We start from the raw sequence: 27,649 nt of genomic DNA, 5'->3' as shown, positions 1-27,649 counted from the left end.
TTTTGGTAAATATAATTAATTTTTATGCAATGCTAAGAGCAGAATTAAAAATGATCAAAAATGTTACAGATATTACAACATACGCTAACAGGCAATGAATATGAATGCAAAAAAAATTAAAGGCTGGTGGCACCACAGAGAAAGGTAATCAAAATGGATATCATATGCCAGGGTGATTTTGAATGTTTACCTGAAAAGAATGCTAAACTACATTTCTTAAGTTTAAAAATATTCAAGTACATTCAATTGTTGAAATCTGCAAAACCTGTTCAGAAAAAGGTCTGTATCTGTGCCTTACACATACAACATCAATGCTTATATTTCAATGAAAAACAATTGGTCCCAAAAAAAGTAACAAATGTTTACTTGAGTCTGCTGTGTTCCTCTCTGTATTTGTATATAGCCTGTTGAAACTGGTTCATCTGCTCCACAGTTGTGACTTCTTGATCTAGCAAGGTCTTTTGCTGCTCTTTCAACTGAGAAATCTTTCTTAGTCTTTCCATCTTTTCTGGTTCCGAGGTCTGATCAAGGCTAAGAGAAAAAAATCAAAACGATAATAAAACAATAATACTAAATAAATAAAAACAAATTACAAGGGTGCAACCCAATTAGGCTAACAAGTTTATATAATAGACTGCTATTCTTTCAACTAACACATATTTGAAATCTTACATATTTTCAATTCGTCAACTAAGTATACATATTATATCGATAAACGACTAGAATGATACACAATTTTGATTCTGAAACATAACCACATAAGAACACCTCTCAGGGTCCTCCAACTACCTCCTGAGCTACCCAGATTTTGCATACTGCCTGTTAGGAGTACACGTGTGGAATTCATACCAATAACTCATTTATAATCTGGGGCGGACTAGTGCCTCCAGTATACAATTTGTGCCAGTTGCTACAGGAGGCGTGCTGGGCCACACTGGAAACCCAAAGCAGCCCTGGCAATTTTTTTCAGACCAGCTACTAGTGGGTTCGGGGGGTTCTCCTCCCAAGAAGATTTGGAGAAAAATGGTGCACTCAAACAGTAGATTCCTCATCTTTTGAATATTTCCCCAGGCGACAGACTGCATCTAGGCAATTCTAAAGCAGTAACCCTATATGCAGACAAGTGGTGCTTTGCAGTTCCATGCTGATGTTGCTCTGCTTTGGAAGGAACACGCGGGCCCTATCTATGCATTGACATCAGTTGTTCTCGGAACTGTCCTGGAACAAAGATGACTGGAAAGTTATTGGTCTGTCCTAGATTAAATGAAGTCACTACCTTTGGAAGAAGGGAGGCTGGGGTTCGTAGAACCTTCTTGTTGGGTAAAAAGAGATGTATGGTTGGTTGACAAAGAGGGTTTGTAGCGCTCACCCGCTGTGCCAATATCAACCAAGAAAGACTTAGTCTTGGGGGTAATTAGCTGGACAGGACATCTAAGCAGAGGTTCGAAAGGATCACATATGAGGAATGTAAGAACCACATTTAAGCCCCATTGGAGAATAATACACCATGCACAGAGAAGCAACTCCACCCAGCCCTTCTTGCTGCAATATCACATGGTGATGTTGTCCATAAGCACCTGCATCAGCCTTCCTTTGACGGATGGATGGAAGGAGGGCTTTTAACGCCAAGTGAAAGGCGTTGAGCGCCAGCATACTGATGTTGAGTTCAGCTTCCGCTAGAGACCAAATACCTCTCTGATCTCCACCTCCCCTAGGTGGCCACCCCAACTCAAGGGTGATCCATCAGAAATCACTGTCAGCTCTGGGTGGGGAAAGGAGAGGAGTCTGCCGCTGACCCAATCAAGGTCCAGCAACTACCACTGCGGGTCTTTTGCAGTCTCCTCTAAAATCTGGACCTGATCAGAGAGATCACCCTTGTGCTGTGGGCACTGGGTCTTGCAGAGTCCACATATGCCATCAGGTATGATTGACCATCAGCAGGCCATCAGACCCAGCAGCCTCAGTTATCCTCAATGAACTCCAAAACTGAGTGAGACATGGAGGAAAGGCACGAAACTGCTCCCAGTCCAGAATGTCTCAGATGAACAGGAGCATCTGCAAAAGAGTCAGGTGTGACTTTGGAAAGAACAGTGTTCTAAGGTTCGCCGGAGTCACGACGTGGATCGTGGCTGCCTGGGGTGAGCCCGCCTTCTGCAGCTAGTTGTCCAGGTAGGGGAAAACTGGCATCCCTAAATTCCAAATATGTGTTTCGACAACTGGCAAAATTTTCCCGAACCACCAAGGGGCACTGGTGAGGCCCAAGAGCAGCACAGAGTACCCGAAATGCTACTGCCTCGCCTTGAAATGGAGATAGCACCTGTAGCCCAGCAAGATGGGGATGTGAAAATAAGCATCCTGTCTCCTGAGTCTAGGACAGACAAGACCAGTGTCAGGGTGACCATCTTGAATTTATTCTTCAACAGGCAGGCACTGAGAGGGCAAAGGTCTAAGATGGGACAGATCCTTCAATCGTCTATCGGCACCAAGAAGTAGCATTGACACCTTCCATATGGCTCCTTTGGCCAAAGGAGCCAACACTTTCTGCTGCAAAGGGGACATATTAACTCCTGCTAGCCATTCTGAGGATAGTGGATGGTGCAGCAGAGTGGCGAAGCATGGTAAAGCGTAACCTCAATGAACAATTGAAAAAGACCCACTTGTCTGAAGTTATTGCCTGGCAGAAAAAGTTAGATCCTGCCTCCAACAGGGTCGATGGGTGCCAAAGAGGACACACACTAAACAGGTCTCGAGGCTGTATCAGCCTGTGGGGGTGGAAGACTGTACAGCATGCTGTTCCCATTGTCCCTGCTGTCAGTGGGTAGTGGGTACTGTAGCTGCCAAAGTGCTGAGGGTATTACAGCACTGACTGCATTTGTTGACAGTTTTGAAGGTCCCTATTGAATCCAAGGATGGGGAAAAACTGTTGATGTGTTTGAAGAAAGGGGTCAGACAGGGTAAGGGACTACGTTGTGGCTCTGCTCAAACCGGTTGAGAGCAGAGTCTGGTCTAGCTTCAAAAAGTCTGGACCCACTGACTTGCATGTCCATCATGCTAGCTTGAACAATGCCTGAAAAGCCAATGAACCTGCACCCAAGCAGATCTGGTAAGGGCCACATTGGTGCCAATGGCTATACCAAGGGATAAAATAGTGTCCAATCCAGAATGAATCGTGAATTTTGCTGCATCATGACGGCCTGGACACAAATTATATGGGCCTCCTCAGGGACAATAGCCAGGACATGGCTTCTAAGTCCCAAAAGGCATGGGTATACCTGCACAATAGACAGCTATCATTCACTGAACACTGGGGTAGGCTGATGGAGAAAAACAAAACTTGCTTATAAAAGGTTTCAAACCTAGTCGATTCCTTGTCAGGTGGTGTGGTAAGGAACAATTTCGGGTTCACCATACCGGCTGAGGCCTGTGAGACACAAGATTCTCAGCTGAGGGGTTCTGGGTGAGGAAGTATGGGTCACCTGGGATTGAACGGTGACATAAGTCGACCTAACTGTTAGCTGGGGCTCCTGAATAAGGCTTAGACCAAGCTCCCAAAAAGGTATTGTTCTGTGTCTCAATAAAGGGGAAAAGTGTGTCAGAACTAGTCTGGCCATTCTGCAGTACCTTGGTCAATAACTTACTTTTGAACTCCTGAGTAGGAAGCTTTATGTGAAGCACCTCTGCTGCCCTTTACATCACTATTATGAATGAGTGACTTTCCTCTGTAGCAGGGCCATGAGAAGAAACCAGCCCAGTGTCTGGAGTGTGTGAATGGTGACTTAATAGGGCAAAAACGTCATTTTCGGAGCATAATGACGTCAAAATGTAGCTGCATGGTGCCATCTGTCATACCCAGTGAGCCCAACTGGCTCCAGGGGGGACCTGCCTGCAGCAGCCCAGTTGGGAGGCCTCTAGGGTCCAGGAGGCCTGTAGAAGTACCAGAGGGAGCTGGTAGCATGCCAAAAATGAGCAACATTGAGTCTGTTTTCGCACAGAGTTACTGGATCTAGTCTGACGCCTTGGGAAATAGTCAAAAAGAGAAAATCTGTAGTTCGAAATCTCTATCAAAACTCCCATATAATAAAGTGCGGTCATATTGTTCAATCTTACCAGCACTCTTTAGTGCAAGATAAGTAGTAGGAGTACTTCCATGGCTACTCTGACTGCCAGGACGTCTAGGATGTTTATATATAGGGTTTGTTCTAGAGGGGGTCTGAAGGGTCCTCGTAGATCGGCCTTTCAGGTGTGCGCACTACACACTTACAGCATCAATCAGTAGATCGATTTGCAGGTGCAAGGCAAGATTCATGCAAGGCAGAGCAGGCAAAATTCCATCTAGACAGACCAGATTGTCATAGCAGTAGTACTTTGTAAGCATATGTAGAGACGCCTGCAGAGATGCCTGATAAATCTCCATAAAAGGTATTCAGTGTGCCAATGCAGTGATAGTAGTTTTGTCCCTGGTAAAATGAGTAGTCCTTTTGAAGGTTGCTTCTCAGACAATGCGTAGGAAATCTTCATAAGAGCACAATCCATTGAGAGATGGTTGTACTACCTCGCCCTTCTTTGAACCAGCAAACCCCAGAAAGAGCTGATTGTCTACTTGATGTTTTTTTGTGTGATCAATGTATAAACAGAGTGCTCTCTTGGGGCACATACATTAGTGTCTCTTAATCTTTTTATGGATGAGGAGGAGCAAACAGTGCTGGAAGGGTGATGTCCTGTATGACATGAAACAGTGTTACCATTTTCCTTTGCAAAGAAGTGCGGGGCTCATCACTAGCTTATCCGAGAAACACGTGTTATGAGGATGTTAAACAGAAAGCCTGAAACTTGCTCACATAACACGCTGACATTATGACAATAAAACAGACAGATTTGAGGATCAGGAGACATAATGGAAAACTGGGCATCAGCTCAAAAGGAGTCAGCAAAGTAAAAACCAAAGTTAATTCCTACTTTGGCATTCCAAAGGGCTCTGTGGAAACAAATCTTGCAAACCTTTCAGATCTCATCACAATGACAATTTAAACAATGAAGACTGATACAGCAACAGCAAAAACGTCAACATGTAACATTTAACAGTGCATAAAGCAAGCTTTTCTTGGTCCAGGGACAAAACAAACAAAAAGTTACACAAATTAAAGGAAGGTGCCGTACCAAACCACCAATCTGACTCCATGGCTGGTGTACACAGATGCTTATACCCAGAAGGTCCAGGTAGCACATGCTCCTGGCACAATTTGGATGTTTTGGCCTCAGTTGTTCCTTATTTTCTTCAAATCTTGGGGTAGGAGCTGCAGCGACAGAAAGGCATACAGGAGTACCGAGCTCCACTCCATGTGGAATGAGTCTTCAAAAGAGAGCCTCTTTGGGAACTCCAACACGCAAAAAAGCTGAAATTGTGCGTTCTAGACAGTGGCAAAAAGATTGAGTCAGGGTTCTCCCTAATAATGGAATTTACCCTATATGCCACCTCCCGGTGTAGCCGATTTGTGGTACGCTAAGCAACAGGGGCTGTATTTACCTGCCTTAGCATTTAGAGATCACGTCAAGTGGCTCACCACAAGAAAATTCACTGATGTCCAGCCGCTTCCAGTGGAGAACAGCCTCCTGATACTAGACCCGATACACCCCATCTTGCTTATTTCAGTCCCACATAGTGGTAGAGTTGAACATGAGCGCCTGCACTAGGTTTCCTCTCAGGAAGGCCTTTAACACCAATCAAATCACCCTGAGTGGCAGCAAACGGATGTAGAGCTGAGCTTCAGACAGACACACACCAGAGGCCTCAGATCTCCCTCTCTCCCTGATGTCCTCCCCAGCCCAGAAGTGATGCATCCATCACTGCTGTCAAATGCAGGTAGGGCATGGAGAGGAGTCTGTCACTGACCCAATTGCAGTACAGCATCTACCACTGCAGGTCTTTTACAGTGTACTTTGAAATCCAGATACAATCCAACAGACTCCCCTTGTGTCAAGTCCACTGGGACTTTAGGTCCCATTGCTGAGCCCACATATGCCATCTGGCACCTTGCAATCCCAGCAACCTCAGAGTCATCCACACTGAGATCGAAGATAGAGGCTGAAACATTGGGATCATGGACCAAGTATCTCAGGCATTTGGCTCCCTGGGAAAGGCATGGGACCATACCATATACAGAATGTCTCAGATGAATTGGAGTGCTGTGAAGGAGTCAAGTTTGATTTTAACACTTTGATATTGAATCTCAACAATGTTAGGCCACCGTCTGGAGGTGGTTGCTGACTGCCTGGGGCGAGTCCACCTTTAATAACCAATCATACAGCTTGGGGAACACGAGTGACCCGTAAACTCCAAAAGTGTTCTGCGACCACCACCATTACTTTATTTAGCACCCCCTGGGGGCATTGGTGAGGCCAAAGGGAGCACTGTCAACTGAAAATGCTCTGGCATACTGTGATCTGCAGGTAGTGTCTGCGAAAATAAGGTCCTGCAGGTCCAATGACACCACCTAGTCTCCTGGGAGTTGAAGAAGCAGGGTCTGAGGTAGCATGAGTATTTTGAATTTGTCCTTCCGGAGAAAGACATAGAGATCTATAACAAGATGAAGGCCTCTGTCCTCCTTCGGCACCAGAAAGCAGTAGGAGTTACAACCAGCTCGGACTTCTGATGCCAGAACCCTCTCTATGGCTCCTTCGGACATCAGGCCCAGGACTTCCAGCTGCAAGACTGACAGAGAGTGCTCGACAGCTGCCCTTGATGGTAATGGAAAGTGTGCCAGGAAGAAATAAATAGGAAGGGGTAGCCCTGAAAGACAATTTGGAGGACCCACTTGTCTAACGTAAAGGCTTGCCATCCTTGGAGGAATAGCCATATCCTGCCTCCAAATTGGGTGGCTGCATGCAGCAAATGACACGGTGAATAGGTTTTGCGGCTTCAGCAGTTGGAGGGGTGGGGGCCGAAGCTACCTATTGCCCCATATGCCCTAGACTCTGCCTTTGTAAGCCACGACAATGAAAGGGCTGGGCGACCTGCCGAGCTGGTGGTGGCGTCGGATGTTGGCGGTACTGAAAACCCCTACTGTAGCCTTGAAAGGGGCTACATTGTTGATAGCACAGTCTAGATAGGGCAGACAGGCCCAAGGGAAATGCTGGGATGCTGTTTTTTGTTGTTGTGTCTTTTTAAAGATTCCAGGGCAGAGTCTGCCTTCTTGACAAAAACTAGTCATCAAATGGCATATCCACCAGGGATACTTGGACATCTTCTGAGAAGGCCGCAGACATTATCCAGGCAGAGCGCCGAAGGGACGTACTAGTACTAATCATCCAATCTAATCAGTCAGCCATGTCCATGCCAGAGCATATTACAAATATTGGTGCATCAAGGCCGTCATGGAATGATTGGGTCAGGGGCACATAGAGGTAGTCTGGAACTGCTGGTAAAACTTGGGCCTGCCTAGAGGACAGCTGGCATTTTCCGATCACAGAGCAAGACTTGAGGAGGAAACATGAGCTTGCCAAATATCTCTATTACTGAACAGGAAGGGCGGTGGAGAAGGAATTTTGATTTACCTTTCAGGGTTGCACAGCCATCACAAAGCTCTATGGTGTTCAATGTTGCGCAAGGAAATCAAAGCTCTATAGTGTATAATGTTGCACAAGAAAATCAGGGTCGTCTGGCAAAGGCCATTGGGACAGAGCAACCTTCCTATTGACTAGTGGCCCCAAACAGGGTTTCGCCCAAGAGGATGTCTTTGAGGCTACCCTTGAATGGTAATAGAGGTTCTGTAGGTGCTTGACCAGACTGGATTACCTCTGCTAGAGCAATAGGCTTCACCTCTGTAGTATGGTATTGCAATGTACTTCTCTATTACTGTATTGATATGGCTGCGGTTGATATCCCAGCTGCTATAAACAATACACGATCACGTGGTCTCTCCCGGATGTGAGAGTCGGGATGTGCCGGACTGATCCTACAGTTACGAGCCACTAACCTCAACTGACGGCTTCTCAGAATTGAATACAGTGACCTACTAACTAATTAAAGGTCCTCCTGAATTAAACCTACTTCTTCCTCGCCTTCAGCAACCGGTAAAATGTCTACTGTTTTACCAGACTAGGCACGATTGATATCGACTGCTCGTTTTTCAACACCTTTCTATCAACTGATTCTCAACTGAACATATCAGTCAGAGGTGTACCGCCCAACTGATCTGGCCTTGCGACACCTTCACAGTTCCTTCGTGGTGCCCCCCTCCCCTCGCCCCATTTGTCCTGAAGACCCGCAGCAGAGGTCGTGATTCTCCCGTATTGCGCCAGGGTCGAAACGTCGACGATCCCCCCCCTTTTTTAAAAAAAGCCTATACCAATTTTCCCTTGTCCCCTTGTATAATAGTGTATATATACTTTGTATGGGTAGGCTTTATATGTGCACTGTAAAATATTTCCTTGTTGCACTGAATTATCCTAAACCTTTGCCTATAGCTTTTTTCTTCTCATCACTTGAGCACCAATCTTTCCCTTTTTCCTCTTGTTCAATTTTATGATTATGTAAATAAACTGCAGTATAATTTGCCTTCATACTGTTGTGTTGGGTTCATTGCATTCATAGCAGAATTAGCTAACAATACATCTCCATTTGTTTTGTTTTTTCAGATTATGTCTGACTATTTGTTTACTGTGAATAATTAATACTTATATCATTCGTATTGTTTTTAAAAATATTGTGTCTAGGACCACCTTTTCTATATATATGCGGTTGATATCCCAGCACACCGTTGGGTTGCTGTGCGGAATCACTTGCAGGAATACCTTGTTTCATTACAGGGACACGCAGTGGTTTTTGAAGTCTCAGCTGACACGGCTTACCCGTTTGAGTTATATTACTCATGGGTTACATTTCCCGCGGTAGATGCTGGTACCGAATATGCTACTTACCAGTATGCATCTGTTCTTGGCATGTAGGGCTGCTGACATTCATATCTGTGCATAGATCGCCGTCTAGTGTTGGGTCTGGATGATTGCACATTGTTGTCCTGGAAGAGTCTTCGAAGTATCAGGAGATAGGTGGCTCCTCCCCTGGACTACAGTGCGCATGGGCATCCTCTCCATCCTCAGTTTGTCTTTTTTCCGCCATTGGGTTCGGATGTATATTTGTTAACTCAAGTTCGGAATCGATAGAAAACTTTATATTTGGCCAGAAGGCATCTAGTTATCGTCGGTATGGTCTTTGCGATCGGTGCCCACTACTTGTTCCAGCTCTATCTTCGAGCCGGACGTCAAGAAGAGCCGCGTGGCTATTCAGCACTAAGGCCCGGTCGACGCCAGAGGCCTTATCGACGATCCATTATGGAACGGAGCCCGTTCAAGAGATACACCCCTGCTGATGCTCCTGCTGCGTACGCTCCATATCAGACAGTGGACATTCCGATTTCTGCTTGGCAGCATGCCGTTTGGTTTAATAGCGCCCTCCCACACATTATTACAGCGGTCAGACAAGGGCCGTTGTCGATCCCAGGCGCTACTTGGCCTGTTTTAGCTGCTTACACCGCGCATCCGAGGGCGGGGCAGTTAACAGCTCCCCAACAGCGACCCTTTTACGATTCTGCGTGTCAGTTATTAGGGGTCTGGTTCATTACATTTCCCGCTACCTCCCGGGTGGGGCCCTGGGTGGTGCAGCGCATCCAGTTGGCGGGGACGGGCTGAAGCTTAGTCCCATCATGGTTAATGCAGTCATGGGCAAGCGTCCCCTGGAAAAGGAAGAGATGCCTAAAATTTTGGCTTGCCGAGAAATTCAACCAACATTAAGCAGTATTCCAGAATACTAGTCCTATGGAAAAACACAGGATCCTCAGAGTTAGTTTGCAGAAAGACTTAGTGCCAGACGAAAATGAATGTACAACTTGGGGTGTGATTTTTGCGGCTGTCTACACTAGGTGCTTTGGCACCCAGTCAATGACTGTCCTGCCGTCTGTGATATAGCGTGTTCAGGATGAACATGGACCACAGGCGGCTGTGGAGTTGGGAATGAGACTCGTGGGAGCGTTTGATATAGTTCGTGATCTCGTCCTTGAAAATGTCAAGGGGGATGCAGTAAGTTTCTAGGTCTCTAATTCTCTGCGCGATATCCGGCGCCGACAAACCCCGACAGTCACCGAAAATTATTACGGAGGCTTATAAGACCGTGGGCCGTAAAAAAATTTGGGTGTTAGGCCTTTCGCTAAGAAAGAAAACCAGCAGCAAACTCAACAAGCTAAAGATAAAAGATAAAGATGACCGCGCAAAAGTTCAGAAACAAAATCGGAGTAAGAACAAAAAACAGGGGAAACAGCCACAGAAACAGGGGCCCCTTCCTACTTCACCTACACCTGCCCCTGCTGAGCGTACATATGAGTTGCGACACTGCAGTACTATTAAGTTACCTGATAGGTTTCAGGTTCCTGAACAACGTTTTCCTCGCTCTTTGCAGGAAACATCGGTAACAACCACCGGTGGAGGAGGCGGCAGCAGAGGTCAAAAGTGCCCAACATAGCCGTGAGCAACCTCGTAAGGCTGACGGAAAAGGCAAGCAGGATGAGGCACAGCGTCCAAGGCCAAAAACAAAGTTTCAGAAGAAGAAAGTTGCTGCAGTAAGAGTGAGATATGCCAAAGATAGTGAGAACTCCGCTTCGGAATCTGAAATGGACGCGGACGCTACTGGACAGCGCGGCGGAGATTAATATAGTTCGAGAGGCATTGCGTCCACTACTGAAGGTGACAGCGACTGACACCTTCGTTGTAGTGTAGACAGCTGACACTAGAGTGGCTCCCCCTGACAGGCTTTATGAAGTTGTCCTAGTGATTGAAGGTGAGATAGATTTTCCGAAAAAAAAAACTTTTATAGCCAGTCCTAACAACTACCTATGATAATTTATTGGCGGAGGTAGACTGGCCCCCACCCTTTGACAAGCTGCTCCGCATGGGGAGGAGGTAGTGCCGAACGAGCAGACTCTGCAGTTTGCAGAAGATTGGGCTAAGGCACTTGCACCAGCGTTGTACCATACTCATTGTGGATAGGACAAATTTTCCCCTCGACATGAGATTCCATTGCGGTCAATGCCACAGCCTCAACCATACCCCATGCTGCGAGAAGCAAAGGCTTCCGTTACGGAAATTCTTGAACAATTGGAATATCAATTGAATCGACTGTGTCTCCGATGAATAACCCACTTTTTACTGTGACCAAGCCAAATGGCTCGTACCATTTGGTATTGGATTACCGCCACTTAAACTCACATTGTCGTACGTGCGTGGTGCAGAATACTCACAGTTCTGCTCTTGTGGATAGTCTCGTGCGTAAAAGGTTCAAAACCAGACTTGACATATCCAATTTTTTTTTGCCCATAATCTGTCCTCTCTTAGTAGTCAATGGACGGCTTTTACAAGTGGTGGCAAACAGCGCCAATTCCTTTGTTTGGCTATAGACAACAAGAATGCCACCCGCATTGTCTCTCTCCCGGAAAGGCTCGACGCAGATGCATTTTCGCATGTGGATGACATTAATCTCACAGACGACGAGTTATGGCCGCATTTGTGCCGTGTAGAACGCATAATTTGCCGTTTTGCGGACATATCCTACAAATTTAACTTTGCTAAATCCCACATTGCAGAGTACACAGTGTTGTTCCTGGGTTACGAGCTCAACAATGAAGGTAGAGGTTTAGCTCCTCACTTCCTGGAGACATGCGCACTTTTGCGAGAACCGACGACATTGACAAAGCTACACTCTTTACTGGGTATTTTTAAATTTCGGTCGTACCTACATTCCGGAATATGCCCAGCGTATCAAGCAGCTTTATGTGTTGATACAACCACATTTTTACAAATCATGCTGGCTGCCAGAACATTCAGCCATCTTGCAATCTTTGCAGGCTGACCTACTTGAATCTAAATTCTTGTCGACTCGTGATAACCACACCAACCTGGTGATAAGAATCGTGCCAGGGGTGGAGGGTTTCACGTACCTCACTTTGAATGAGAGTAACACAGTCTCTATCGCTTACAAGTCACACTTGTACACTTCGGCTGAGTTGCGGTTTTCCACTGTGGAAAAAGTTGACAGCAGTGCAAATGGCGATTCTTCAGGAACATGCAATGTCGCAGGGAAAACGAATTTTAGTTACTACTCCGTATCCTGCCTTGGAGGCAGTGACGAAAGCCAGTGCACCGAATTCCAAAGCTTTGCACCCTCGGTGGATACAATGGGCCACATCCTTGACATCCCCAGATGTCACGTTTATTTTTGATTCCTCACTGCAGACTCAGGAGTACTTGCACCAAACTTTGCCTGTGTTTTAAAGGGCACTCCAGTCCAGGTCATTACACCGACATTCACATTGCTTGCAAACTGTAGTTATTTGTTGTTAAATAATGAGGATTGTTGTGGTATGTAAGCTGGTATTCCTTATATCGTTACGGTTTCCCAGCCTGTAGTTTGCTGTAAGAATGTCTTGTTTCCTCCTCCACATGGGGGGCTTGATGGTTCCATCTGGCCTTCTATCCCGACCTTGAAAGCAGAGTTCAACAAGATGAGTCGAATAAGAGCTCTTTTGTCCTAGAAGGAAGCCCCCTTTACATCTGCGTGCGAGACATTCGTCCTTCACATTGCAAATACACATACTGAGGTGAATGCCTTATTAAATATATGCTTGGAATGTAATTGTATGTTTTTAATTGACCTGCATTTTTCCTGCTTCGGCCTATTTGCACATTTCAATCTGCTGCTGCACTGATCGGTCTGCTGCGGCTGACATGCAGTTTGAGCGGTGGGCGGTTCCTTCTCCCCAGTACCATTTCCGGTAGGACGCGGTCTAGTCGTCCTCCGGAAGACGGTATTTAGCTTTCAATGGTACGGGTGCGCAGCGGACTCAAGTAAGCCCTGCAAGCGCAACACACCTCTTGTTGTTACTCTGCTTTTGACGCTCCCTAGTATTTCTTGGCAATCTTTTTAAACAATATATGCTTGGAATGTACTTTTATGTTTTTAATTTACCTGTATTTTTGCTGCTTCTGCCTATTTGCACATTTCAATCTGCCGCTGCACTCATCGGGCTGACCCCGGTCCGCCACGGCTGACGTGCCGTTTGAGCGGAGGGCGGTTCCATTTCCCCAGTACCATTTCCGGTAGAACGCAGTCTAGTCATCCTCCGGAAGACAGTATTTAGCTTCCAATGGTGTGGGTGCGCAGCGGACGCGCGTCGCTGGCACGCCAAAGTCGCGCCTAAGGCAAGCCAAAGGCGCGCCTAAGGCAAGCCCGTCTGCGCCCGTCCGCGCCTGGACCGCCCCCGAGACGCTGGTCGTCTTTCGAACAAATTGATTAACTACTCAGCTAGGGAGCGTCTTTCATTTATGCAAACGAGGGAGGGTTGCTGCCTGGTAGGGTCGGGACACAGTAGCAGGTGTGCTGGTTGTGGGTTCTCGCTTTCCTTAGAGGTGGGATACACAGCCTTAGATGCATCCCTGACTCACCAGACCTATGACCGGGAGAAGTCTCAGGAGATAAACACACTCTATGGTGGGCTTGTTAATGTGAGGTCCTTGGGAAAGCACAGGTAGGAAATAGCTCAAATAATAGACAACTGGGGCTGGATATCCGCTTTTTAACTGAAACCTGGGCAGATGCGGGCTCGGATCCTGATTTTATTACTGCCACCGCTGTGGGGTACAGAGCGGTTAGAGTGGATAGTACTTCTAAAAGAGGAGGCGGAATAGCTATTATTTTTAGAGACTGTTTTGTAGTTAATATCCACCCAATTTCCACCTCGTACTATGAGGCTCTTCAATTTACATGCAAACTCAGTGCCAAATTGACTTTCAAGCGCAAAAAACACAGTTTTTTGCAAATTGACTTTCAAGGGCATGTTACTATATCTCCCTCCGGGGACGAGAGCTATTTTTCTAGCCAATCTTGACCCTATGTTAGAAGCGGCTCTATTAAATGAAGATTTTACCATTCTTGGAGATTTACATTTTTATCTGGAGGACTTAAACAACAAAGAGACGATCATGTTGTTAGACACTTTAGGGGCGGCTGGATTGGTTCAACTGGTATTTCCACCCACCCATGCGGCTGGTCATACTTTGGATGGAATTTTTTCATCTACCAATGAGCTAAGGATTAAAGATGTTGTTCCTATATCATGGTCTGATCATTCACTTATTAGATTTAGTCTTCCTAGTAGTAACATTGGACAGCTTGAAGCCACCTGCTACCTTCTGTAAAACATGGAGTAAAGTGGACAAAAAAGTCCTTCGCACTCAATTGGAAGGTTCCTACCTGCAACTTCCAGATAATGTGGACGCTGCCGTCACAAACTATACGAACTGCATTTCTGAGGCGGTCAGTTTTGCGGTTACTATTAAAAAACTATCCTGTAATAGGACCACTCCGATCGGCACCTTGGTTTTCTGATCTGCTCCGTAAGGAAAAACAGCACTGTCGACGTATGGAACGACACTGGTGACTGAACTATCTTGACTCAGATAAACAAGTGTATAAGATGACATTAACAAATTATAAAAAAACTACTGATTGCAGAAAAAAGTAATTATTTTAGTAAACAGATTGAATCTGCAAGGTATTCCTCTAAAGAACTTTTGGCTATTATCACCAAACTTACAGTACCTAATGCACCGGGTAGGATGGGGAACCAACAATTCTCTAATGATATGGCAGCTACATTTAAATCTAAAGTTTTGGATATTTTTAATGCTTTTAATGATGATTCAGTTCCGTGCATCGCTCTACAAGAGCATGATTTAGATTTAGACAAGAGCAGTTTGCTCAACTTTTCCCCCATTTCTTCAGAATTATCGAGCAATTATTTAAAGAAAGCAAAGGCAGGTTCTCCTTTGGATCCTTGCCAACCAGTCTTTCTTAATGATGTTACAGACCTGGTAAGCCCGGTGCTTGCAGACATTTTTAATATGATGTTCTCCTCTGGCATCTTTCCCATCAGCTGGAAGGAGACGTCCATTCTTCCCTTGCTAAAAAAGCCCACTTTAGATGCCACTAACACTCTTAATTACCGTCCCATTGCCCGCTTACCCTTACCAGCTAAAATTGTGGACAAAATTATGAATATATAACTGACACATCTTATTAATGAAAATGAACTGTTGGATCACTCCCAGTTCAGTTTCCGCAAGGAACATAGCACAGAAACAGCGCTCATCAAGGCCACGGAGGAACTCAGAGAGGTAATGGATGAGGGGGAACAGCTGCATTGGTGCTCCTAGATCTATCCGCCGCGTTTTGACACGGTGGACCATACTCTCTTGCAAAATCTGTTAAAACATCTGGGAGTTGATGGAACAGCCTTGGCCCTTCTGTCATCCTTCCTGAAAGAGAGGAGATCTACGGTGTCTCTTGACGGCTTGATCTCCGAGCCTTACTACTTACCTTGTGGAGTGCCGCAGGGCAGTTTTTCGAGTCTTTCTCTGTTCAATATCTAGGTCTCCGAACTGGCCCCTCTGATTAGAAAATTGGGCTTTAGGCTGACGACTTATGCTGACGACACCCAGATTGTGGTAGATGCTCATAAACATCAGAGCTCTCCTACCCTGCAGTTCCAAAACTGCATGATTGAGGTTAATAACTGGATGAGCAGGCATTGCCTCAAACTTAATTCTGATAAAAATTGAAGTTTTAATATTCGGCAATCTGCAGCCTACCTGGAGCAATCTGTGGTGGCCAGCTGAGATGGGTGCGCTTCCTAAACCTATGGTCAAAGCTAAAAACTTAGGGGTGTTGATCGACAACAGACTTACTGTTTGTCAACAAACCAATGCCATTGTGTCAGCTTCTTACTTTCTTATAAAAAAAATAAGAAAGATACTCCTGTATATTCTGGTGGAATCGTGAAAAACAGTAGTCACAGCACTAGTGCAATCTAAATTGGACTACTGTAATGGGCTTTATCTAAATGCACAGAAGCAATGTCTTAGGAAGCTTCAGGTAGTTCAAAATTCTGTGGCGCGTTTATTGCTGAATCTTCCACAGCATAAACCGATCTCGAATGAGATCCGAAGGCTGCACTGGCTTCCAGTAGCTCAGCTTGTTACATTTAAAGCACTGTGTCTGGCTTATAAAGCCTTGGTGCATACAGGTCTTGCTTTTCTCCAGAAACTCTTTGTCTGGTATCAGCCAACCAGACAGCTCTGCTTGATGGGGGCAAGACTGTTGTCGGTACCCAGAATTCGGACCTCTCATTGGAGTGGCCGTGGGTTTCACTATAGCACATCGAGATTGTGGAATTCTCTTCCACTAGAGATCAGGAGTGCCAATTCACTTGTTGGTTTCAGGAGAACCCTAAACAAGCATTTACAATGCAACGGTCTCGCCTTTGCCAAAGTTAGAGCTAGTGGCATTGTAAATGACAACATTTTTATTTATGTGTTGGTTTTGAAAGAAGATACATAAAAGAAGATATATAAATGGCGTTGCCATTTACAATGTCAATAGCTTAATCTCTCGCAAATGCAAGACCTATTGGATTTGCACCCCCACACACACACACACAGCCACAGAGCCCCCCCCACACACAGAGCCCCCCACACACACAGAGAGCCGCCCACACACACAGAGCCCCCTACACACACACACACACAGAGCCCCCCACACACACACACAGAGCCCCCCCACACACACACACATAGAGCTACCCCCACACACACACACACATAGAGCTCCCCCCCACACACACAGAGCTCTCCCCACACACACAGAGAACCCCCCCCCACACACACACAGAACCCCACACACACACAGAGCCCCCCCACACACACACAGAGCCCCCCACACAGAGCCCCCCCACACAGAGCCCCCCCACACACACAGAGCCACCCACACACAGAGCCACCCACACACAGAGCCACACACACACACAGAGCCACACACACACAGAGCCACACACACACACACACAGAGCCACACACACACAGAGCCAAATCAGTGAACCACGGAATCCCAAAGCTACTTAAATAAAGTATTTCCTTTTATATTAACTAAAGGTCACTGATAACTTGTCCCCTTAACGCAACAGTTTCTCGCGTATAAGCGTATCAGACAGCAAGAGTTACTACGGCATAATGACATCGGAAGGATGACCGGCCGAGTTGGCCTTACCTGAATTTGAAGGTGTAAGTGCAGATCACACGTAAATCAGGAGCACCAGTTTACTCAATCACCCACTTTATTTAAATGACTGACAAATTGGCAGCTCTTTGCCAGCTGTCCCTCAGAGGAGGTAATTGTCATCAGCAAAAGGCTTCAGGGAAAAATATCCCACGATTTAACGTACCGAATAATGGTGGAGGTGGGGGTGGGGAGGGAAGGCATGAGGGGGAGGGGGGGGGGGGGGGGGGGGGGTTCACTATAGCACATCGAGATTGTGGAATTCTCTTCCACTAGAGATCAGGAGTGCCAATTCACTTGTTGGTTTCAGGAGAACCCTAAACAAGCATTTACAATGCAACGGTCTCGCCTTTGCCAAAGTTAGAGCTAGTGGCATTGTAAATGACAACATTGTTATTTATGTGTTGGTTTTGAAAGAAGATACATAAAAGAAGATATATAAATGGCGTTGCCATTTACAATGTCAATAGCTTAATCTCTCGCAAATGCGAGACCTATTGGATTTGCACCCCCACACACACACACACACACACACAGCCACACACACAGAGCCCCCCCACACACACAGAGCCCCCCACACACACAGAGCCCCCCACACACACAGAGCCCCCCACACACACACAGAGCCGCCCACACACACAGAGCCCCCCACACACACACACACAGAGCCCCCTACACACAGAGCCCCCCCACACACACACACACACACACATAGAGCTCCCCCCCCACACACACAGAGCTCTCCCCACACACACAGAGAACCCCCCCCCACACAGAGAACCCCCCCCCCACACACAGAGCCCCCCCCACACACACAGAGCCCCCCCCAAACAGAGCCCCCCACACACACAGAGCCACCCACACACAGAGCCACACACACACACATAGCCACACACACACAGAGCCACACACACACAGAGCCACACACACACAGAGCCAATCAGTGAACCACGGAATCCCAATGCTACTTAAATAAAGTATTTCCTTTTATATTAACTAAAGGTCACTGATAACTTGTCCCCTTAACGCAACAGTTTCTCGCGTATAAGCGTATCAGACAGCAAGAGTTACTACGGCATAATGACATCGGAAGGATGACCGGCCGAGTTGGCCTTACCTGAATTCGAAGGTGTAAGTGCAGATCACACGTAAATCAGGAGCACCAGTTTACTCAATCACCCACTTTATTTAAATGACTGACAAATTGGCAGCTCTTTGCCAGCTGTCCCTCAGAGAAGGTAATTGTCATCAGCAAAAGGCTTCAGGGAAAAATAGCCCACGATTTAACGTACCGAATAATGGTGGAGGTGGGGGTGGGGGGGGAGGCATGGGGGGGGGGGGGGGGTGGAGAAAAACGCACACGATTGTTTCAGGTGCATCACTGTTATGCGCAAACATTTTCACGTTAATTTCATTACTACGGCCAGGCGAAACCTAAAATCCAGCGCTGTGCATTCCTCGGAGCGGCGTGCTTCGGCCTATCACCGAAAGAGTCCACCCTCAACCCTGGGCTGTTTAATACAGGCGAAAACGGCTGCTGCACAGAGAATGAAAGAGAAAGCGAGCGTCTCTCTAAAATGACCATTGAGGAAGCAGATTCACGTTTAATTTCCGGAGACATACATGATGCTCAACAGTTTTGTTTACTTGGATAACTTCGCCAAAGAGGTAAAGTAGAACAATTCGGGCAACGATTGTTGCCCGCCGCTTGGATTACCTGTCCAGAGCATCAGAAGCCAATGTGCCATGTTGACGCCTCTGACGTCTGACGGTAATAAGATGAAACAGACCGATAATGGACCTGAAGGTCCAATGCCTGTACATGGGTAATACATAACAGACATAGTTGTAATGGCCCTGGCATTAAGGTAATATGGGGCAGCTGTGCGCCAAATAAAAGTTATTAACATAACATAACATAACATATTAGCAATAAGTATCGCCAACACTACATCATTTATTATTGACATATTAGCTTGAAATATATTATGGATATCAAACCATTTTTCTCCAAACATCAGCTTAGGAGTTCTGAAACATTTTCAATTGTGATTTACATATATAAATTCATTTAAGCAAAAGCTTCTAATTTAGTCATCTGGGGTACACACAAAAGAGCAACCGAGGTACTCGTTAGAGAAGCCCGTTTTATACCTTACATTTCCATTTCCAACATTTCCCCTACCTGGATGTTCCTTCTACAATAAGTATTTGCATCATGTTTTAACGATATATGTATATATCTTGATTAGGTGCTTTTATTGCACAGAATACAGTGGTAAATACAATATTTCACAGGGACCTGTGAAATATGGATTTTATTGTCACGACAGCCCTCAAACCACTCTGCAGAGATTTACACCTGACAGGGCTACTAGAATTAAAAAGTCAGGTTACCATATGGAGAAAAAAAATTGCAAACTAAACACATTCTCTTTGTTTCAACCATTTGAGCTCGAAACATTTGTGAAATCTGCAAAATATGTGTCAAATACAGTAAATCCATACCAATACTGTAATTGCAGCAGCCACAAAATCTCATACATCAAACTGCTTTCACCGCTGTTTTAGCAACAATTTATGTAAGGAAAACAAAACCTAAACTTTCTAATTCCTGTTAGTAGCCAATGGTAACTATACTTTGAGGAAAGTGGCTTTCTCTGGTTAACTACCTCAAAATACACAAGTAATACAAAAAGTCAGTAACAGATAACATGTTACATCGTGCTAAGCTTGTACTGCCATTTCAGGGGTATTGTGACATTTACAAACCACTAAGCCTCGGGATTTAAAATGTTAACATGAAGCCCTTGGTGCAATACTGCAAGTTATTTATCATCTTCCTCCACAGGGATACCTCGGGCTCCCACCCAGCTCTGTATGCGGCCTAGATAGTTGTATACACTAATATGCATTTTTGCCCTTAACATCTAAGCAATCCTAAAGAAACACGTCGTATTTCGGGTCCAAACTGACAGGCCTTGCTTTATAGTTGACAGCACTTTGTATGGTGGGTTTTGAGTAAATATTTTTAAAAGGAAAGGGTAAGATACATATAAGCAAATGGAAATGACGTGGAATAAAAATACCAGAATTGCTGAATGGCGCCTATGTAATTTCCCTATACGTCTGCATTCGGAGGCATCGACATATCAACCAACGTCTTCAAGTGCTATCACCCCCCCCCCCCCTAAGACGGACCAAGTTTGATCGCCAGTGATTTTGTGTCTTTATTTTCCCAACATACATTTCATGCACTTCACTTCAAGATGTCTCGATAGAGCATAGCAGAGCCGAGCCTCTCCCAGCCGTGACCTAACCCTCTCCCCAACCAGAGGCCCAAATCTCCTCAAAAGAGCTCTACACTCACTTCGGTCCACAAAATAAGCTTCAAGATGTTCATGGTCCTCCTGCGGACCCTGGGAGGTAGCACTGGTAGCTGTAGCCCCCTGAAGCGCCTCTCAAACCCGGTTTCCACCAACCTCAATCCGCGGAAGACATGGCAATGAAGTCATAGAGGCACTCCCTCCGCCGAGGATCATAGAGATAGCCAGCGAGACGAGAAATAGGTGTAGCACGGAAGAGCACTCAGACAGCCATGTCGAAGCTGTGCCGCATACGGATTTCAGAAGGAATGATGCAAGACCGACAGGGGAAATAGGTTCAGAACCTTGTAGCGAAGCAACAGGAGTGGACCGCTTTAGCAAATCAGTGAAAATAAGAACTCCTTCATTAGACTAAAAATTAGCTCTTCAAACGTAGTCATTCTTTTTGATTTTGTAAAGGATAAAGTGGATTGATTAACGTGGTTATTTTACCGATACAGTATTGTTTTTAATACATATTGTGATATGCCGCATCACCACTGAAGATGGTTACTTCATGTACACGTAAATAAAGGGACTCGGCACCGGGAAGAGGCGAGCGCTGTGACCCTGCGAAGCCAGGAGGCCATTTTGAAACGCACCTGTTTACATTCGCTTTTGTTTATAACAGTGCGCATCCGCAAGTCACTTGTGAACTGTGACTTCAAATTAAATAATTCGATGATACTGGAAAATTTCATTTTTATTATCTGCAACGTTTTTAATTATGTCACGGTCAGAAAGACTAGAGTTTACACTTTTTTCCTCTTTACTCCCATAGTCAGCACCATTAATAAAAGTTAAAAAACAGGTCATTTTGGGATTCGAGGGCGTGTTTCTCGTGCTCTCCCCTTCCCATTGGCTGGAAGGTAAAATTCCAGCCAATGGGAAGAGGAGAGGGCGGGACTTATAAAAAGACCCAGAAACGCCACCGAATCGCGTCGTGATCGGGAAAGAGTGATTGACAACCAATCTCTTCCAATGGCTAGCCTCCATTTATGGAGCTAGCCAATGGAAGAGAGAGGCGGGACAAAGCCCCACACTGTACATAAAAAGATTTCGCCTGGGCAAGCACTGCTGCGCAGTGCTACGGCCAGACGAAACCTAAAACATGGCTGTTCCAGGGCTAGGCACACAGCAGGTTACTTGTGTCCTCAGCGCCAAGACACCGTTTTGTATTTGTGCGCTCTTATGAATCTCATTAACAGTGTCATTAAACACAGACCTGCCCCTGCATTTCGGTGCTTTGATTCACACAATCTTAAATGCCTAGTCAACTACTGGCCCGGAACATTTTTTTAAAGTAATATGTTCCGGCCTTGTGACCTCGTTTAAAACTATATTTGGTGTGATCCCTGCATTTTTTCATTTGATTTTTTTGAGTGTCTTTGGCGGTTTCCCTTTGCTCCTGGCTTTAGGAGCGGGCGTACTGCTGTTAATTTGTTTACTGCAAAATGGATGCACAGTCTGTGCCCCACGACGATCTGTCCCGGCTGCTCCACCTTCGTAACCGGATGCTAGAATACTATGGATCGCTGCCTCTGGCGACTCTGAGTGTGGCATATGGTTTATCTTTCAGGTTCTCATCCTTCACTTGTGTGCAGCCTGTTTTCCATTGCCTGGATTGCGGATTTCAATGGGCCCTGGACTTTTGTCACTGCAACACGGTGTCTCCTGACTTGGATTTTAGTCTACTAATGAGTCCCTTAGTTGCTCATGAACTAGATTGTTCTAGTGCCGGGATTACGGCCTGCGCAGCGGCTCATGGGGTTCTAGGCAATTGGAACATTTAGACTGCGGCCAATGACTTTCTGGCGAGCAGTTAACTTGAAGTAAGCCCGAGTTGTCCTCTGATGGTACTAGAGGCTCCGGCAGACGAGGAACATGTATGTTCTTTCACTTTACTTAATTGGATGGCTGAAATGTTCATGGATGATAACGACTTCCTATTGGAGGCAGTTGCAACGTATAGTGCTTATACACTATTGGATTGAAGTACAGATTTTATTTCTGCGTCATAAACACGTACTGAACTTGTGAATATTTTTTCTTTTATGTCTTCATTTTTCCTTATATGTTTAAGGTCCCTTTTTCACACCATGGCCACCCGTGATTGGTTTTACAGACTTGGTTAATTTAATTCGGATTTTTATTCCCAATTCTCAAGTTTGGCAACATTTCTGAACTTGGCTCTGTCTCATTCGGACTTGAACTCTGCGTTCGATGAAGCTTGCCCCGGCTATTGTGCGTTCCCCGAACAAGGGAGGGTGTAGTATGGTTTAGGGCCTCTTTTTGCGTGCATGTTATGTTAGCATGGCTTATTAGAAGTTCAAACGCCATTTTACCTTTTGCTGCTTTTTGCATACGACACTGCTTAGCTGTTTTTGCAAGTTCGCTTTCATGAAGGTCTATACATGAGAAAAGGTTTGTTTTTCGACATCTCTAGACATACATCCTGCCCCCAGTCTGTACAGTGAGTGCTGAGCCATCAAGGTTATCATAACATGTGAGCCTGTTTATCGTCATGTCCATGTAACACATTCTAGACGCAACATTTTGGCAGCTGCGAGCCAAGCAAGATTCTGGCGCCTTTATCATAGCACACTTGCCATAAATGCACACACTTGGAAGATTCCAGGGATGCAGAGACTTGCTGATCCATATGTAATTTACACTTACTGAGCGGAAAGGTAATGGGGTCCCCCAAAACAAACTCAAAAGACCTTCTATAGTTTGTAATATATAGTTCCTGTATAGGGAGGGTGTTAAAACTAGGCGCTATATCACCTGTTTGCGCTATCATTGTAATATGGTTCCTCCTTTTGTATTTTATGGAGTTGTAACCGCTCTGACCATATTATTTTTAATCATGTCTGCTTATGTTGGCTAAAATACTGCGCATGAGATCGTGTCGTAAAAATACAAATTTTAACCTTACTGTGTCTCTTTTTTACTCCTGTTGTAGACTGGTATGAGAGTATAACAAAAGAGTGTTCTCACTTCCCACCATTCCTGAGATGGTCCTAAGTCGCATGTTCTAGGTTGTCTAATCATTGGTTACTTTGCTATAGGACGAAGAGATAATGTGGCACTGATTGCTAGCTGGTTGGAGTTTCTAGGTACTGAGGTGAGTTTCTGGTACACCACAATTCACTAATGTCCTAGGTCTCTGTGCACAGTTCTGTGTATGAGCAGAAATCCTTGCAACACCTCCATAGTAGATAGCTGTAGGTCCAGTAATTCCGCAGCCCTACATATTAAGACAGCAAAGGATGCCGTTTCTTCAGTGGCAAGTCTAGGAGGAGAAAAGAGGAAAGTATCTGGAAAAGTATACAGTTCAGTAGCATCTTTTAATTCTCATACCAGTTCTTCTCCTCAAACTCTGGAACAAAATTATCCCCTTCAACAAAATGGTCATTGTCCAAATCAGTGCTAAAATACTGTGCAAAGTCTGGGATATACCACGTGGTAACAGTAAGGTATCAGAAGGGTTGCTGACTGACTGATCACCAGTGGGATCAGGAAAGCCATTGGTCGAATCCGGGAAGGATTCTGATCCGAGTCAGAAAGCATAATGGGCTGTGAATCCTCCTCCGGCATGGGTGGTGTCAGCACCAGCGTCAATGTGAAGGGAACCAGCAAAGCAGGCGGAGCAAGTACCGAAGTTGGCACAGGAGTCAGTGCTGAACCCAAAGAAGTTTCAAGAGGAACAGCCAATGGAGAGGCTGGACCTGCAGGCAGAAATCCAACCGGAGGCTCCTGTGAGTCCTGGGGGTCCAAAGGTGCACCACAGGGAACCAGTAAAGTTTTACAAATGCAAACGAATATGCTACTTACCAGTATGCATCTGTTCTTGGCATGTAGGGCTGCTGACATTCATATCTGTGCATAGATCGCCGCCTAGTGTTGGGTCCAGATGATCGCACATTGTTGTCCTGGAAGAGTCTTTGAAGTATCACAACATAGGTGGCTCCTCCCCTGGACTACAGTGCGCATGGGCATCTACTCCATCCTCAGATTGTTTTTTTCCGCCATTGGGTTCGGATGTATATTGGTTCACTCTAGTCGGAATAGATATAAAACTTTCTTAAGGCCAAAAGGCGTTTAGTTTTTTCGTCGGTATAGTCTTGCGTTCGGTGTCCGATTCTTCCAGCTCGGTTCAGAGCCGGATTCCAGAGAGCCGCGTGCTTTTGACGCTGAAGGCCCAGTCAACGCCACAGTCCTTATCGACGGACCATCATGGACCGGAGTCCATTCAAGAGATGTCCCGTGTGCAACTCCAAGTATCCCCACATCGACGTCCACCCGGTGTGCAACAAGTGTCTGTCGCCGGATCATGATGAAGCCAGCTGCATGGCTTGTTCAAGATTTCGGTCCAAGAAGACTCTTATGCATCGTCGCGCTGCGCGCCAGGAGGCCCAGCAGACTGCACTGGCGCCTGTGGACATATTCCATCCTCAGATTGTTTTTAGCCATTGTGGCCAAGATGAAGTGAAACTAAGTAAATGATGACCATGCTAGAAGTATGTGTGAATGCTGCAGCCGCTACAGGTGCCGGGGAGGAGGGCGGGCGATATGAATGTCAGCAGCCCTACATGCCAAAGAACAGATGCATACTGGTAAGTAGCATATTCTATTCGAGGCATGTGGGCTGCTGAATTCATATCTGTGCATAGAATACATAGCAGTCCCTCCATTAACGGCAGCCGCCCGTGCCAGCTGCAGCAGTTTGGAAAAGTGTTTTTAGAACAGCCTGCCCTACAGCTGCCTGCTGTTTGGAGTGCACATCAAGACAGTAATGTTTTGTAAATGTGTGCGTGGTAGACCATGTGGCTACTCTACATATGTCTTCCAAAGGAATATTTCCAAGGAAAGCGATGGAGGCCCCCAACTTGCGGGTGGAGTGGGCCCGTGGTGGAATGGTGAGAGTGTGCTTGGCTTTCTGATAGCAGATCTGAATACATTTAACGATCCACCTGGCTATACCAGCCTTGGAAATGGGGTTACCTTTGTGTTGTGACGCAAAGGCAACAAAGAGTTGTTTAGTCTTCCTAAAATCTTTGGTCCTATCAATGTAGTGCATTAGGGCCCTTTTGACGTCAAGTGTGTGGAGCATTCTCTCCGCAAGTGACTCTGGATTTTGGAAGAACACAGGTAGTTCTATAGTCTGGTTGATATGGAACTGAGACACTACCTTAGGAAGGAATTTAGGGTTAGTGCAAAGCACCACCCTGTTAGAATGAATCTGAATAAATAGCTCTTGGATAGTTAGTGCCTGGAGTTCACTAACTCGTCATAGCGACGTAATCGCTATAAGGAAAGCCACTTTCCATGTCAAGAACTGAATTTCGCAGGAATGCAGTGGCTCAAAAGGGGGACCCATCAGCCTGGTGAGGACCACATTGAGGTTCCGCTCTGGAGCTGGTGGCGTCCGCGGAGGAATGACTCATTTGAGTCCTTCCAGAAAAGCTTTAATGGCAGGCACCTTGAAAAGTGAGAGGTGCTGTCTGTTTTGGAGATAAGCAGCCATTGCGGATAAATGTATACGAATGGAAGCATAGGCCAGATTACGTTTGTACAGATGTAAGAGATAACAAATTATGTTTTGAATAGATGCATCCAGCGGGTTAATGTTGTGGTCTGCACAATAAATGACAAACCGCTTCCATTTCGCCGCATAGCATGCTCTTGTGGTGGGCTTCCTTGCCTCCCGGATGATGTCCATACAGTCAGGAGGTAAGTTGAGGTAGCCAAACTCTAAGACCTCAGGAGCCAGATCGCCAGGTTGAGCTGTTGCGGATCTGGATTCTGAATGTCGCCATGGCTCTGCGTCAAAAGCCTGGGTGTGAGGCGCAGCCGTTGATGCGGCACCACGGACAGTTCCAGAAACGTGGTGTACCATGGTTGGCGAGCCCACGTTGGAGCAACCAGGATGAGAGTCATTGAGTGCTGCTTCAGCTTGCATGCCACCAGCGGTATTAGAGGTGCTGGGGGAAAAGCGTACGCAAATTTGCCTGACCAGTTCATCCATATCGCATTGCCCTGCGACTGTGGGTGTGGAAACCTGGCGGCAAAGCTTCGGCATTTTGCGTTCTCCTTTGTGGCGAACAGGTCTATCTCTGGATGACCGCACCTTTGGAAGTACGGGTGGAGTACTGATGGATGTATCTCCCACTCGTGCATTTGGTGGCTGTACATGTTGAGCAGGTCCGCCATCCGATTGTCCTTGCCTGGGAGGTGTTCTGCCATGAGGAAGATGTTTCTATGAATGGCCCACTTCCACATGCTCTGAGCCAGATGAGACAACTGTGGAGAGTGTGTTCCTCCCCGTTTCTGAATGCAGTACATTGCCGCCATGTTGTCTGTCCGGATCAACACGACTTTGTTGCACAGATGTACTTTGAAGGCTTTCATTGCCATGAAGATAGCCATCAGTTCTAGAACATTGATGTGCATCTTCCTTTGCTGTGGTGTCCATAGTCCCTGCACAGTGTAGTGGAGTACATGAGCTCCCCATCCCTGGAGAGAAGCGTCCGTCGTCAGGATGATCTGTGGCACAGGCTCTTGGAACGGTCGTCCCTTGCAAAGGTTTTGTGGATTCCACCAATGCAGAGAGTTGTACGCCCGACCGCTCACCAACACTAGGTCTTTCAACTGTCCGTGAGCCTGAGTCCACTGACGTGCTAAGCACTCCTGAAGTGGACGCATATGTAGTCTCGCGTGCGGGACTATGGAGATGCAGGAGGCCATCAAGCCTATCAACTGCATGAACACTAGTGCTGGAAGCGAGTGTTGATGTCTGAATTTTTGTATCAGCGATTGAATGCTGCTGACCCTCACTGAATTCGGCTGTGCTGTGGCTGCCAGAGTGTTTATTGTCGCACCCAGATACTGCCGTATGTGGGCGGGCGGGTTGCAGGTGGGACTTTGGGTAATTCAGTAATTCAGTGAGAATCCCAGATCGTGAAGAAGGTGAATGGTGTGGGACATGTGGGCGGCACACTGCTGGGCCGACTTCGCCTGGATGAGGCAGTCGTCCAGATAAGGGTAGACGTGAATGTTTTGTCTCCTTAGGTGTGCTACTACCGTCGCCAGGCACTTTGTAAACACCCTGGGTGCCGGGGTGACCCCA

At 46.1% G+C, this 27,649-nt stretch overlaps 1 protein-coding gene across 2 annotated transcripts in view; it reads right to left on the bottom strand.

Moving 5' to 3' along the window:
• Window positions 1-27,649, bottom strand: part of SMC6 (structural maintenance of chromosomes 6) — a 602,788-nt gene that overhangs the window by 399,940 nt on the left and 175,199 nt on the right. For both annotated transcript variants that reach the window (XM_086926302.1, XM_086926303.1), the window contains exon 13: window positions 367-531. In XM_086926302.1, the coding sequence (XP_086782428.1) occupies window positions 367-531 (165 nt within the window). The remainder of the gene's footprint in view (window positions 1-366; window positions 532-27,649) is intronic.

This window comes from Lissotriton vulgaris, chromosome 6 (assembly GCF_964263255.1).
Source record: "Lissotriton vulgaris chromosome 6, aLisVul1.2, whole genome shotgun sequence".
In the NCBI taxonomy this organism is placed as follows: domain Eukaryota; kingdom Metazoa; phylum Chordata; class Amphibia; order Caudata; family Salamandridae; genus Lissotriton; species Lissotriton vulgaris.
The sequence above is the reverse complement of the archived record's forward strand: the minus strand, read 5'-3'. Positions and strand labels throughout refer to the sequence as shown.